The sequence below is a fragment of the Crinia signifera genome, chromosome 1 (genome assembly GCF_055691185.1).
Source record: "Crinia signifera chromosome 1, ASM5569118v1, whole genome shotgun sequence".
NCBI classification, from domain to species: domain Eukaryota; kingdom Metazoa; phylum Chordata; class Amphibia; order Anura; family Myobatrachidae; genus Crinia; species Crinia signifera.
The window spans coordinates 353,014,525-353,029,953 of NC_139217.1; the positions used below are offsets into that span (position 1 = coordinate 353,014,525).

The 15,429-nt window shown below is 41.4% G+C and overlaps 1 protein-coding gene across 2 annotated transcripts in view; it reads right to left on the reverse strand.

Annotated features, from left to right (window-relative positions):
- Positions 1 to 4,072: 4,072 nt before the first annotated feature.
- Positions 4,073 to 15,429, reverse strand: part of GGT5 (gamma-glutamyltransferase 5) — an 83,699-nt gene continuing 72,342 nt past the window's right edge. For both annotated transcript variants that reach the window (XM_083148209.1, XM_083148218.1), the window contains 2 exons: positions 11,899 to 12,009; positions 4,073 to 4,254 (listed from right to left, as the gene is read on the reverse strand). In XM_083148209.1, the coding sequence (XP_083004335.1) occupies positions 4,108 to 4,254; positions 11,899 to 12,009 (258 nt within the window). In that variant the 3' untranslated portion in view covers positions 4,073 to 4,107. The remainder of the gene's footprint in view (positions 4,255 to 11,898; positions 12,010 to 15,429) is intronic.

Sequence of the window (15,429 nt, forward strand, 5' to 3'; positions counted from 1 at the left end):
CCATCGTAGGCTTCAGGATCCTCTTCAGAGGCATCTCCGGTCCCAAGGGTGCATTGCACGAGCGCGCCTGCAAACTCGTGCAATGCACCCCTGAGACAGCTGAAGAGGATCCTTAAGGCCACCATGGATGCCGGGGGACCATTGGGGGGACCTGGTAAGTATATTTTAAAAAAATATTCCAAAAACCTGAACAATCCCTTATCGTGGTCCTGAGCAATTCGGAAAAGGGATACTCAACCTGTATATTTATCACTTCTTGCTTCTGTAATTGTAGTTACTGGCCTCAGCCAGATAGAGATTGATGTGCACAAATTGCCAACCAAATTATGATTTTGGAAGTTAATGTTTCCCGGCCTGGTTAGCATTTCAGCCTGCCTTATCTGTATCCGAATAAAAGGGTCACCAATTGGATGGAGGAAAACTACTGGTACCAAGGACTAACGTGTTTCTTCGCCACTAGGGGTTCTGCGGCTTCCTCAGTGAGTGTCAGTTAATCATACTAAACGGACTTTCATCTACTAATCCTTCAACTAATTCATAAATCAGCTCATTAATACTTGTTTTTTGATCAATCAGCATTAATACAATGACTATTATACTTTATTCATATTGCTCCATGGACTCGCTTATTTAACATCCCTAAAATATTGGCAATCCCTGCTTCTCATTGAGATTGCTTATCTTTTTTTTTTGCAAATAGATTTTATTGAGATTTTCAACAGGAACATACTAAATCAGAAACAAAACATGTAAATAATAAGCGATTCAAAACGCTTCACATATTGTGATATAAGACAAATAAGAAAACAAAGATATCGTAATTAGTCTTGATAATATTAATTAAGTAGTAAGAAAACAATATCAACATGAATCTCCTTGTTTCTTCTTTCAGGGAGAGAAGGAAGGAAAACGATGGGGTTATATAGGGGAAGAAGGAAGGAGAAAAGGGAAGAAATATCGATGCGACTCTCATGTCTTGTGTTGTATATTTTGGAAAATATTTTCAGTAAGAAAAAATTTAAGGGAAATAAAGCATGACTCTATAATGATTTGTAGTAATCTGATTCTTTGTATGTTAACCAGGGGAGCCAGACAATATTAAACGTTTGGTCTTTGGAGTTTATAGAATAAACAAGGTCGTCCATTGCCATATATTGATCAATTTGGCTGCACCAATCTGACATTGAGGGAATGGTGGAGGACTTCCAGTATACTGGGATCACCACTTTTGATGCGCTAAGTAAATGGCACAGTAGAGTTTTTTTATAGTTGGTTTGGGGTCTGTGTATAAGGTTAAGTAGCCAGAAGCTGGGGCAGAAGGGAAAATCTTCCTGTAGGGAGATTGTTTATCTTTTATGTGTTTTTTTCATGTTTGATTTTAGTTGATATTTTATGTATTTACATTAAAAAATAGATTTATATTTTAGCGCCGTGTGTATGGGCCTCAAAAAAATTTAAATTTCTAGCAATACTTTTACTATACAACATGTGTTTTCTCAAAATAAGTCATTTATTTAAGCAATGTCCCTTTAACAAAACATTAGAGTGCGTGTATGACTACACAAAACAATCCAAAACAAAGTAAACAGCCAATAAAAAAGATGATAAAAATATAGTAACAATATGTAACACATCAGACCCTCAGGGTTTGATGCTGAGAATAAAAACATAAACTTCCTTTATACATTTTATTGATCCTTTTATTAAATATCTTGGAATGATGAAGCTAAGCATTTATCTATAAAAGTAAATGTGTTAAATATAAAAAAATATTTTAAACAGTGTAGGGTGTACTCACTCACCAAGATTGCTTTACTGACCTCTAGAGATTTTGTATAGCTAAAAAAGTAGACATTCCAGAACTCCCATATGACATCAGCCTTAGGAGTACACTTACTAAAATGGGAGTACTTTGAAGATGGTATATTGATATGGGCAACCAATCAGATTATATCTATTATCTTCTAGAAGGTGCTAAATAAATAAGTAGATTCTGATTGGTTGCTAGCAACAACATCCCTTCAACTCTTTGAATGCCAAGTGAATTTGTCAAAATAGGGGTGAAAAGTGCCAAGCAAACACTTAGGCAATAGCTTAGGGTGGCAGGCAGGAGGGTTAAGTTTAGGCTGTGGGGTAGAGAGATTAGGGTTAAGCACTAACAGTGAGGGTTAGGGTTGAGGGGAGCAGGGAAAAGGTAAGTATACCTACTGGGCTGCTGCTGGTATTCCCTCCATCAGGATGCTGTAGTTGGAAATCTGATCACTGGCATTCCATTTACCAGTCATCCCTATATATGCCATGGCTTTGTGGTCAATGAAGGTCAGCTAAACTGCGCAACCATTAACCAGTGTTTCCAATCATTATTTTATAATATCATAACACAAAAAACTGAGTCACTGAAAGCATAGCGATAATATCATCGAGTATTACACAGCACTAAAGAACACATGCCAAGCATATATAGCTGTGTAGTTACAGCAGATACTGGTACATTCCGGATCATAGTTTTGACTTCCATTATTTTTACTTGTAAGTTGTAACATTGCTTCAAAACAAACCATAATTCCAGCACAAGACAAAATAGACTGCAAAGTAGCAATGAGTAAATGTTTGCAATGCTATACCTAATCCCAAATACTATAGCCACATGGAATAAGAGTTTTTTATCCTTAGGGAATGAGTGCACAGGGCTATTCAATTGCCCATGCTGTAAATCCGCCACAAACGCATTTCTTCTCATTCTCGCACCCTTGTGAGGTGCGAGCAGAAATCAGACTTAAATCCAACTTAGCCTTTGGGCTAGTCGTGGTGTTACCACATGTGCTAACATCATCATACCTGGCTCTTGCCTTGAATATTAATCACAGAAAACTGCATTTACCAACTTAAGTGCTTGGCACAATGCAGACAATTGAATAGGTCCTGAATTATATTTGGACCACCGTGTCAGCAGACTTTATGGGCCACACACTTGTTAATTTCCTTGGTCACTATTGCCCTAGGACTGGTTTTCTCCATAGCAGGGGGACCAGGCGCTTGGGATATCAATGTACTAGGGGAAACTAGTCAGGGCTGTCTATCACTGAGGCTGGTAATGTGGGAGGAAGAGGAGGGACAGGTGATACCGTACTTCCTGTTTTACTATATGTATTTATTTACACACTGCATGGGAACTGTTTGTAGGAGGATACCCAGTCCTCAACAGCTCTGAGGTGGTGCATATTTAAGTCCTTTTGCAGAGACAGAGTGGCCATGTACAGCGAGTAACATCCTTAAAAACTTATCATCTTCATCCTATAATGCAGGGCTGGGCAACACCGGCCCTCCAGATGTTAATGAACTACACATCCCAGGATGCTTTGCATTAGTTTTGCTATGTGGCCATGCTGAAACTGATGCAAGGCATGCTGGGATGTGTAGTTCATCAACATCTGGAGGGCCGGTGTTGCCCAGCCCTGCTATAATGCAATGATCATGCTCTACTATATGAAACTTTGGGGCCCATTTATAAATGAGTTTTAATTTGTTGCTTTGATAAATGTTGCTCCAGCCCATCAGCTTAATGCATTTGAAATATGACAGAAGCTGATTGTCTGGAGCACCATTTATACAGTACTGTATGTAATGTCAAATTAATAAATGAACCCCTCTATGCTAGATAAGAAACCTTGGTGTCCTTGTCCAAAACTATGCCAAGGGGATTTTACCAATTGAGTATTGTGCCTAGTCAGTATGGCTGGAAATCCTCCAACAAATGCAGATTAACAAGTAATACATTACATTATTCTCATTCAGATGTCTAAGGAGATTGTCGATTGTGAAGCCAGTAATACATTCTATGGACAAGTATGAGGTTTGGAGTGACTGCAGGTGTACACAATATAACTGCGGTGCTTTACTGTTGTTCCCACTATCCATCATAATCTACAGGAACTATAAAGTGACATAATGTTTCAATAGTATACCACTTGCACACAGATCATTAGTCGACAGCAGTGTTCTAGACATATGATATTTGCTCCATATTTATACGTTTGTAAGATCTGTATTTCTGAAAATTAGGGTGAAAAGAAAATAATAAAACCCCAACAGCAAAGATAAAATACATTAATAACCAGCGGCGTGCCCCTGCTTCCTCTCATCCGAATAGGCAAACAGACAACCATTTTGTTGGGAAGCCCCTTGGACCACATTGAATGAATATAAAGCTTTCTTGATCTCATGACCTCTGTCCCGAAGTCCCCGCTGTAAAGCCTGAAACAAAAGAGACATCACAGGGTTGAGCGCAGGTGCAATACATAACATACTGGAGATGATGACAGCTGCCTGTGCTAGCTGGTAGCATCTGATTGCAGATTCATATGAAGATGAGGGTGCTTCCTCTGATGATTCTGCCTGTATTATATTATTCTGGACATATTTCATTTTTTACTCTTTTTATTCATACATAAGAACCAGCTCACTGGAAGATTCTTGTTATATAATATATATGTATGTATGTATATGTTATTTTTCCTAATGTAAGTGCTGTTGCATTAAAAGCACTGAAATGTTGACTGGTGTTTGCTACCAATGAAGGTATTTTTGTTCATGCCATGAGTGCCACACACCCTGTATGGTATGTTGCTTTAGTATGTGAGTGTAAAGGTCCCATACACGCTCCGTTGTGGGCGTACGTTTTGTACTTAAATAGTACACATCGCATTGCATGCCTTGTGCATGCAATGCGATGCGATGAAAAGCTAGTACAAAAAGTATGTGCAGCAAATACTTTTTGTACTGTACGATGAGATGCGCGGGAGTGGGACCGCCGGCGAACGGAGCGTGTATGGGGGCCGCAAGTCTTTTTTTGTACTGGGAGCAGGGGCAAATTTTAGGGTCAACCAATTATATTGTGTCCCTTGGCACAACATAATTGGTTGGCCCAATCACGTTTGGGCCATTCCAATGCCTTCCAGCTGCCAAAAACTTTTCCCCATCCCCTAACTCTACAACTACAATTTACTGACCATTGCAACCCGTTCCACACACACACACAAATACATACATACACACACACCCTGCCAGTTACATAATAAAAACAAGGTGTCATGAAAAACAAAATGAGTCTCCTGGTCTCATCTGGCTAGCAACCTAGCAGGGCTCTCACAAAAAGCATCTCAAGACACAGCAGATGCCTCATGCACCTACCAGGAAATCATCCACAGATGCTGCTGTGTGATATACCCAGGCAATGTGCAACCAGTGCACATCTAGAGATGACTATCATTTTGTATCACAATTTCCAAAAAAATATGTCCCAAAATTATTAATATTTTGTTAAGCCTTCCACTGGTGGAATTAAGGTTGCATAATTGAGGGATCTTTGACCACTCGTCACTGGAGAACATTTACAGTTCCATGTTATTCCTGGATCCTCGATTGTGGACTGCACTCTTCAATACACACAGGTTTGCAATTAAGATCATATCTAGAGACTGAGACACTTTAACTTTCTGTTCCTGCAACCATTTATATGTGGATTGTGACCTGTGTTTGGGGTTATCATAATGGTGAAATGCCCACTATAGACCAATACACCATGTTTTTACAGAGGTTGAAAGATTTGGCTTAAGATTTCCTCGTAGAGAAGCCATGCATTCCTTGGATCATTAGTTGGCAAACATTCCCCATATCATTAATGCTCCACCATCATACAGTATTTCACCGGGGGCATCAGATGCTTTTCTTGTTACCCTTTTTTACATGGCTAAATAGGGACATTTTCTGTCTCATCTCAATACCTGATTCTTGTAGCTCTAATGACCTTTTGCAGAGTTCATGCGCTGTGGTTTGTGTTTTGCTGTTAGGAAATGCTTCCTTTGTGTAACTGGTCCAAAATGTAATTGGCCTTTGCAGTGATATCTGACAGTGGATTTAGACATTTTCAGACCCTAGATTTTAGTCATGTTGATGATGACAAAGTTATCTTATGTGTGTAACCTCATATTAAATAGGATTCGGTATGAAGTCCCGACGGTCAAAATCCTGATGGTCATAATACCGACAACCATTAACCGACAAGGTCACAATACCGACAGTTTTAATGACAATAAGCAAACATGGTACTCATCTGTAGACAGGCAAAGGCAGCTTAATCCACATGGAAGCAGCATGACAACATAGCCTAAGAGCCAAGCATGTCCCCATATATATATATATATATACACACACACACATGCATACACACAGGTCAAAAAGTATACACAAGTTATTCATATGTTGTTGGTCTGTATGTTGACATAGGTTAACATAAAACCTGTATGAGTGTACCGCATCCCCTCGCTGCGCTCGCCATGCTTCGGCCACTATTTTATTCTCCCTCCACGCCTTAGTGGATGGTAGGGCATGAAATTCTGCCTGTCGGCACATACTTTTTATAAGGTGCCAATCATTTTCGACATATTTCCCAAATATGTTTAAGAAAATAAATTAAATCATTATATGGATGGTGTAATGGTTAGCATCACTGCCTCACAGCACTGAGGTCATGGGTTCGATTCCCCCCACGACTCTAACTGTGCAGAGTTTGTATATTCTCCCCGTACTTGCATGGGTTTACTCCGGGTATTCCGGTTTCCTGCCACAATCCAAAAATATCCTGGTAGGCTAATTGGCTCCCAACAAATTATCCCTAGAATGTCTGTGTGTGCGTGTTCATGTGGTAGGGAATATAGATTGTAAGCTCTACTGGGGCAGGGACTGATGTAAGTGTTCAAATATTCTCTGTAAAGCGCTGCGGAATATGTATGCGCTATATAAGAAACTGTTAATAATAAATATATATTGTTTCTTTTATGTGAATGCTATTTCCCAATGTCTTGAAGGATAACAAATAACTCTGGTACAGGTTGAGTATGCCTTATCCAAAATGCTCAGGACCAGGAGAATTTTGGATAACGGATTATTCCGTATTTCGAACTATTTTTATGTTTCAAAGATGTATTTTAAAGCATCTTGCATTTATGTTGTACAAACACATGAAATAGACACAAATATATTTTATTTGTGCATAAAACAAGGTTTCAAAACATGAAACAAAATTTGTGTACTATCTCAGATACTGAATGTGAATGCCAAGCACATGGTCTTGCACATATATAGTGGCAGTTACATATCATGTCCTCAGTAGTGCTGTTACAGATGTCCCCAGTAAGTTTTTAGCAAAAAAATACATTTTTTTCACTTTCTGGAATGTATGGTTTTCGGAATAATTCGGATAACGGATATTCGGATACGGGATACTCAACCTGTAATAAATTATATTTGCCTTTATTATAAGCATATGGTTATGCATTTTCTTCTGATGGCAAAATAGAAGTTTCAGTAGGTTGAGAAAGAAATCCAGGCAGTCAAAATCCCAATGGATCCCGGTAAGAATTTTAACCCTACCGCTAGCCCTAACCCTACCACCTCCCCCATGCCTAACCAGAGTAGTCAACTCCCTAAGCCTAACTAACCTTCCCTGCAGCTTAACACTAACATCCCCTAATGCCTAACCCTACACCTGTATTTACTGTTGTAATCTGCCAGTCTGCTGATCGTCAGAATTGCACAATATTTTGACTGTTGGACCCTGACTGCATCTCATGTCCGGTCTACATTAGTTTTATTTTAGTTTTGTCAAATTCTCCTAATAAATACTCTCACAAAACTGAAGTAAAACACATGTATATCGATGTCATATAGATATAAAAAAAATTACCGAATAGCTATTAAAGTGGTCTGGTGCTATCTATCTATCTATCTATGTAAACTCCAGAACTATTAGCATCCCTCAAATAATTTTGGAATATATATGCAGACCTTTATTATGACTTTTGTTGCTTCCTTCTTAATAAAATAGGGCATTTTTGAATACTGTAGAAAAAGGTGATAACTTATTGGGTTATTCTGGTTCACTCCTAAAGGCACACTCACTCTCTAATGGGCAAACCATATGCACTGCAGGTGGGGCTCATCTAACGTGCAGGGAGAGTTACATTTGGGTGAGTTATTTTGTTTCTGTGCAGGGTAAACACTGGCTGCTTTATTTTTACACTGCAGAGAGAGTTAGATTTGGGTGTGGGGTGTACTTCAAACTTATATGTATATTGCAGTGTTTACCCTGCACAGAAACAATGTAACACCAAAATCGAATTCTCTCTGCACAGGTTACATCTGCCCCACCTGCAGTGCATATGGTTTTGTCCATTAGAGAGTGATTGCGCCTTTCCGAGTGAACCAGAATAACCCCCTTAGTTATCTTCAGGGCGCCTTTTGAATACTCTCTGAAAACAATACTTTGAGGCCTCAGAATTAATGTAATTTGTATAGTGTACTTTTTGAGTTGCATGCTGCTGAGACCGCTTCAGCGTCTCCTGCTGCAGTCATGTTTCCAGGAATATGCTAATGTTATTTTCCCTGGTGTACACTTTGTGCATCTGCAGTCACAACCATCAGAAGCACCATCAGGACATGGTATGTGCAGGATCTACATCAGAGTATGTGATTAAGCATCTGAATTCGCAACCACTCTGTCAACATACCTGTGTCACTCCCATAACACACCTATCAAGAATATAACCACCAATACATTAAAAAGTCAGTTCAATCGGTTTATGCAGACACTGTGGAGCGCAAACATCATGCAACTTTTTAGAAGTTTAAATACATGCTCAGACCATAAGATTGCTCATTTACATGACCATCAGCATTGCGTACGATTCCCAAATTTTTTGTGTGTTTTCTGCTGTTGCTGCTTCACAAATTCTTCATTTATACCAAAGAATGGTTCCTGTAGTACAGGGCTGGGCAATTGCAGCCCTTCAGATGTTGATTAACTACACATCCCAGGATGCTTTGCATTAGTTTTGCTATGTGGCCATGCTGAAACTGAAGCAAGGCATGCTGGTATGTGTAGTTCATCAACATCTGGAGGGCCGCAATTGCTCAGCCCTGCTGTAGTAGGATGGCCCAGGTCTTCAAGCTCCTTTTAGTAGGAACTTATTCACTTATGGTATTGCAGGAAGAACTTAATGGTTAGAACACTAATGGAAGCAGGCAGATGGTAGTAGATCACATGGTATTGGAAAACGGGCACAAAGGTGCAGACAGACCAGATATGAGATTTACAGAATGCAGTACAAAGTCCATATTACAATCCAAGGTCAGGACCAGGCAGCGGGCACATCAGAAGAAGAGTAATCATTCTGAGGTCAAGGTTAGGCAGGGCAAAGTCCAATAAACAATCCAAGTTCAAAGTCCGTGGGGGTCTATGTACTAAGCCTTTGGCAAGAGACAAAGTGGACAGGACAGAGATATACCAACCACCAATCCATCCACTTTAGTTCTCTTCAAGGCTTAGCACAGAGATCTCTAAGTCGAATAACAGACCGAATCCTGGACAGGACAGACTCCAAAACTAGTTTTGGACTTTGGGTCACAACCTATGAATATTCAGAGAAAAGCAGGATCAGCACACTGGGTCAGGAGTACAAGAAACGGGGCATTTTAAAGCATTGAGGATCAATTGGAGAAGACCTGACAGTTCAGTCCAAGAATCACATAGGTAAGAACTAACCAGAGGAATTGTGCTGTTCCCAGAAGCAGAAGAGAAGGAGCTGTCTAGCTTTGAGCACAGAAGCTGGAACAGCAGTATACAGTGCAGCACCATGACTGCACTGAAAGGAAATTCAATTTAGTAAGAATCGTCAGGCAACTGGCATAGACAGGTATAACAGCAGCAGTATCTGTATGGATAATTATTACATTTATTGTTACATTTAATTTATAAGGTACCATACATATAGCATACATTAGCTAGCTTGCATTTGCTGAGGCACAGTGTTACAGGGATTTGAAAGTGTTACCTTTTCAAATACTATCTGACCCATTCCCATATGGATCGATCCAGTGAGAGCATTGGGGAATGCGGACCAGTGTGGATATAGTCACAAAGTGAGCGACAGATGGTGAGCATCGGCGTGATGTAAGGGCATACTTGCCTACCCTCCCGGAATGGCCGGGAGGGTCCCTCAAATCGGGTCCCCCTCCCGGTCCCCCGGGAAGGAGGGCAAGTCTCCCGCATTTCCCTACAGCCCCGGCTCCCCCTCTCCCCGCGGTCTAAAAACTATGACTTTCACGGGTCCGCGGGGAGGGGGCGGGGCTAAATGATGCAATTCGCGGCATTTCGCTGCATTTTTAGCCCCTCCCCCCACCCACGGACCCACAAATTGAGGCTTCAGCCCGTCATGGGGGCGGGGCTTGATGACATCACCCGTGCCCCACCCCCAAAACGAAGCCTCTACCCGCCCCCTTTCACTCCTCTCCGGGCTTCTCCCGGAAAGGAGTATGCCAAAGTCGGCAAGTATGTGTAAGGGGCAGTGGTTTCATAAATGCAGGCATGTTGGCATTTCTGGGGCATGTCTGAGCTTGCAACTCCAAATTTGTACACAGCTGTAAATTAATACAATTAACCCTAATCATGCTTAAATCCTATGCCCAACCATAAACCTTACATAACTCTTTTACACAACCAAATTCCTTAAATCTAATATTCCTTTGCGCATTTTAATCTGTAGAAATTCAAATGCAAACATTAATTTTGGCTTGTGCTGGTCTCTGGAAAATGTAATTCACTTTATTCTTTAGATTAATGTGCAATCCATGATATACTGTAAAGCTATCTCTGCTCTGCTCAATAATGTAGGTTGCACTGTCCAGGATAAATATACAGTAATGTATGTATTTCAGTCAACTGTATAAAAGTGCTTGATTGTCACAAATGTATAGTAGTTTGGGTTCAAAGGTGACAGATTTCAGTGCGCTACAGGTGGGGCAGATGTAACATGTGCCGAGAGAGTTAGATTTGGGTGGGGCTCATAGGTGCCGAATTATGTTTTTGCTGGTGGGTGCTCAAGCCAAAAAAATAGGGGAGTGGCTTCATGGGAAAAGGGTGTGGCCACAAAATAATACTGATTTATATTACGCAGCACAGTTGTCTCCAATATTCAAATTATGGCAACAGTGCCAAATACATAAATGTCACACAGTGCAGGTACAAAAATCCCCCCCATAGTGCCAAATACATAAATGCCCACACAGTGCAGGTACAAAAATCCCCCCCCCCCCCCCCACAGTGCCAAATACATAAATGCCCCCACATTGCCAAATACATAAATGTCACACAGTGCAGGTACAAAAATCCCCCCCACAGTGCCAAATACATAAATGCCCCCACAGTGCCAAATACATAAATGCCCCCACAGTGCCAAATACATAAATGCCCCCACAGTGCCAAATACATAAATGCCCACACAGTACCTGTGCCAGCGACGAGGGAGGGGGAGTGCAGTGGGACACGGGCGGGTCGGCCGCTGCTGAGCGGGTGGGTGCTCATCAATTTCCGTGGGTGCTCGAGCCCTCAAGCACCCACAGAATCGGCACCTATGGTGGGGCTTTACTTAAAAGTGAGATCTATATTGCAGTTTAAAAATAAAGCAGCCAGAATTTTCCCTGCACAGAAACAAAATAACCCACGCAAATCTAACTCTCTGTGCACAAGTAACATCTGCCTCACCTGCAGTGCACATGGATTTGTTCATTTGAGAAGGAATTTGCCTCTGCGAGTGAACCAGAATAAGGTCCCATGTGTGGCTTTAAATCTGAGCATTGGCTGGGAGTCTTTTAAATTGTGCTATGTAAAACATGGTCATTTTCTTTGTATGAAAACTTGTTTATTGTCATCAGATTATAATTTCATGTTTAACTACTAAACCAAAGGAACAAGGCTAAAGGGCGTAACGGTTATGTCAATGATTTCTCATGAGGTGTTATGTGCATATTAACTTAATATATATATAGAAAAATGTTTGTTACCTCACTGAATGAGCTCTCAAAGTTCAAGATGTTCCCCGTTGTGACATGGAGAACAGGAGCTGAAATGGCTTCTTTTAGGCTGTGGCCAAACCACAGTTTGTTCATTATGGCCTGAAAACAAGTTACATTTTACAGGTAAAAAGAAACTGCATAAAAAAAATCACCTTCATATTGTTTTAGCTGCAATTATTTAGCAATAGAGGATTTAACATTCATTTATACGGTTCATTTATATTCATATTCATTCATTTATATTAGGATGTAGATGCTATAAATGGAGTATAGGATACCAGTAGTTAGGATGGTACTTGTTTCCTAGCACGGCCACCCCGATTACCATCGGGGTGGTCTTTTCGGAAAAATCGCGTCGGTCGCATTGCATGCGATTTGGTCGCATGCGATGCGACCGACCCGATTTTTTAATTGAATCAAATGTGAATAGGGTCCCTGGGACCCGATTTTACATTGGATTCAATGTAAAATATTCCCTAGACCCCCAATTTTACACCGTAAACCCCACCCCACGATTGACGCCAACCCGAAGCGTGGCGAGCGCAGCGAGCCCGCGAGGGGCGGCGGTGCGCGTCCTCCGACCTTTTCATTCCCCTACTATCCACGTCGGCGTGGAGTTGAGAATATAAAGTGTGGCGAGCGCAGCGAGCCACCGAGCCCGAAGCGTGGTGAGCGGACGCGTATAACTTCACAGGTATACGCGTCCCCTCGCCACGCTTCGGGCTTGGTGCGCTCGCCACCCTTTATATTCTCAACTCCACGCCGACGTGGATAGTAGGGGAATGAAACGGTCGGAGGACGCGCACCGCCACCCCTCGCAGGCTCGCTGCGCTCGCCACGCTTTGGGTTCACGTCAATTGTGGGGTGACGACGGGGCCATATATAATGTAAAATGGGTCATATTAGCCCATTTCACATTTTTTACTATGTGAGATGGACTTAATCAAGTCCATCTCATCTTGTGCCATTATAATGGCACAAGACCGACGCGATGCTTCCGATTTCAATGTTAAAAAATATTTTAACATTGAAGCCTATGGGGAAATCGCGGGCATCGCGTCGGGGCCAATATTAATGGTCGTGACCGACTCGATGCCCGCGATTTTCCCTTTGCCGGCAAAATGGACCTGATTTCAAAGGAAATCGGGTCCATCGCGGGCATCGTGTACCTTAACTTAAAGGTACACGATGCCCAAGATTGTGGCCGTGCTAGGAAACAAGTACCGTTAGGATATCCCGACTCCATCATTCCAAGAAAAATGTGCTACTGAACTAACCCTAATCCTAACCCTTATGCCAAGGATGGGGAACCTTCGGCTCTCCAGCTGTTGTTGAACTACATATCCCAGCATGCCCTGCAACCGTTTTAGAATGGCCAAATAGCAAAACTGTAGCAGGGCATCCTGGGATGTGTAGTTCAACAACATCTGGAGGGCCGAAGGTTCCCCATCATTGCCTTATACACTCTCCCTGCAGCCTAGCTCTAACCCTGCCTTCTTGCCGATTTACCATAACCACTACCAGCCTAATCCTATTCTCCTCTTCTCCTCCCTTATCTTAACCCTAAATAACTCACACATACTAACAAATCCCCCTGCGCAAACCCCCCCCCCCCCCCATCTTGTCCATCAGGATGCCAATTACAGCCCCTTGCCACCATAAATTAAAACTGTAATTCACATTTACAATTGCTGCATTCATAGTGAAGATGCTGTCATAATTCTATAGAAATTCTAATCTAGCGCTTTACCCTGGAATTAATTAGCATCTCTATAGAATGTTAAATAAATCAAGCTATACATTTCTTTGCAGGCATAGGCCAGTATCCAATTAACTGCGAGAATTAGCCCCGATAAGTAGCATTTATCGGCGATTAATAGCACTAAGTAGCATTTATAGCCTGAGGTAGCCAAAGCATTAAGGGCAAGATGAACTAAGCCTTACAAAGTGATAACATGGTGAGTGAGAATCCACCAGCCAATCAGCTCCTACCTGGGATTTTGTAAACACAATATGGGTAAGGATTGGCATGGCACTAGCTAATCTGAGAAGAAATTATTACATTAATTATTTAGATATGTCCTACGTAATACCGCATTTCACATACGTTTTTACCAATTATGTTATATAAGTATGTTATTCTCTTTATATAATGAATATATGTATTATGTAAACACGCTTATATTTTAGCTTAGCATCCTAATTAAAAGTTAAGTTTTATTGAACTCACTTATCCATTTTTGCACATTAAGTGTGAACCAAAAAACCTTTGTGTGTTCCCCTCTGGTCATCCTTTTGACCTATCCTGTAATTTTTTAAACACAACCTGTGTTATCGGTCGAAAACGGGTCACTGGACATCACCTCACAAGAGAAGTAAGGGTCTGTCTGCCGAATCTACAGTATTCAGGACTGTCCACTATTTCTATCTGTGGAGGGAGACTAATCTGGAGGACTGACAAATTTTAATATTGAGGTGTATCAATATCATTTTATTCAATCCACATGTGATTGTATCCTATTCATAAATTATGTGTAGACAGTATTACACTTTATTTTTATTCTTTCAAGTTTTCAGCATAGAAGAAGTCTGTCATCTACAGAGTGTCAAGGGGCCTTATTCTGGTTCACTCTCAGAGGCAAATTCCTTCTCAAATGGACAAAACCATGTGCACTGCAGGTGGGGCAAATGTAATTTGTGCAGAGAGAATTTGGGTGGGGTCTTACTTCAAAGTGAGAATTCTCTCTGCACATGTTATATCAGCCCCACCTGCAGTGCACATGGTTTTGCCCATTTGAGATGGAATTTGCCTCTGAGAGAGTGAACCAGAATAAGGCTCAAGGTGCATGTGAGATCAAAGTCCCAGTATCAGGGGTTGTATTTCATTTAGGACATTCAGCAATCCTCCATTTATAAATAAAACTTTAGGAATATGCAAATAATTGTAATGGATGGTACCAGTAAATAAAGTCCAGTTTGTGCACACAGAATTGTGAAGTGATAGAAAAATAATAATGGGTATTCAGCTGTCCAATATTGTAATAAAAATAGCACAGAAAAATAGTTTTTGTAGTCACCAGTTTGTATACTCAATGCTCACCCTTCTGGAGTTACAATCTCGTGCTGAATCACGTATATACCGGCAAATCGTCCCAGTTGTTTTTTGCGGAGTGATGTTAGATTTTTATATACCTGGTATTTGCCCTTCTCGGCAGCAGTCCTGTGGTCAGCGACGGAGTCACCGTCCTGGCCGCAGCGGCACACGAGGTGAATTGGCGGTGTGAGCGGTCTTATGCCAAGTTGGGAGCCGGATGATGGAGTCCCGCTGTGATGGAGTAAGCGGGCAGTGAAAAACAGCTGATGGCCGGCAGCGTAGAAGCTGCACTTCAGCTGTAATTCGGGCTGGAGGGTGAGCGGAAATCTGGAAGGAATCTCTGTGCTGAAGTTTGGTTCTTGGTCAGCGAGAAAGTCTTGAGAAAGTTCCCTAATTACCCCGGGGACGAAACGCTTTGACGTCAT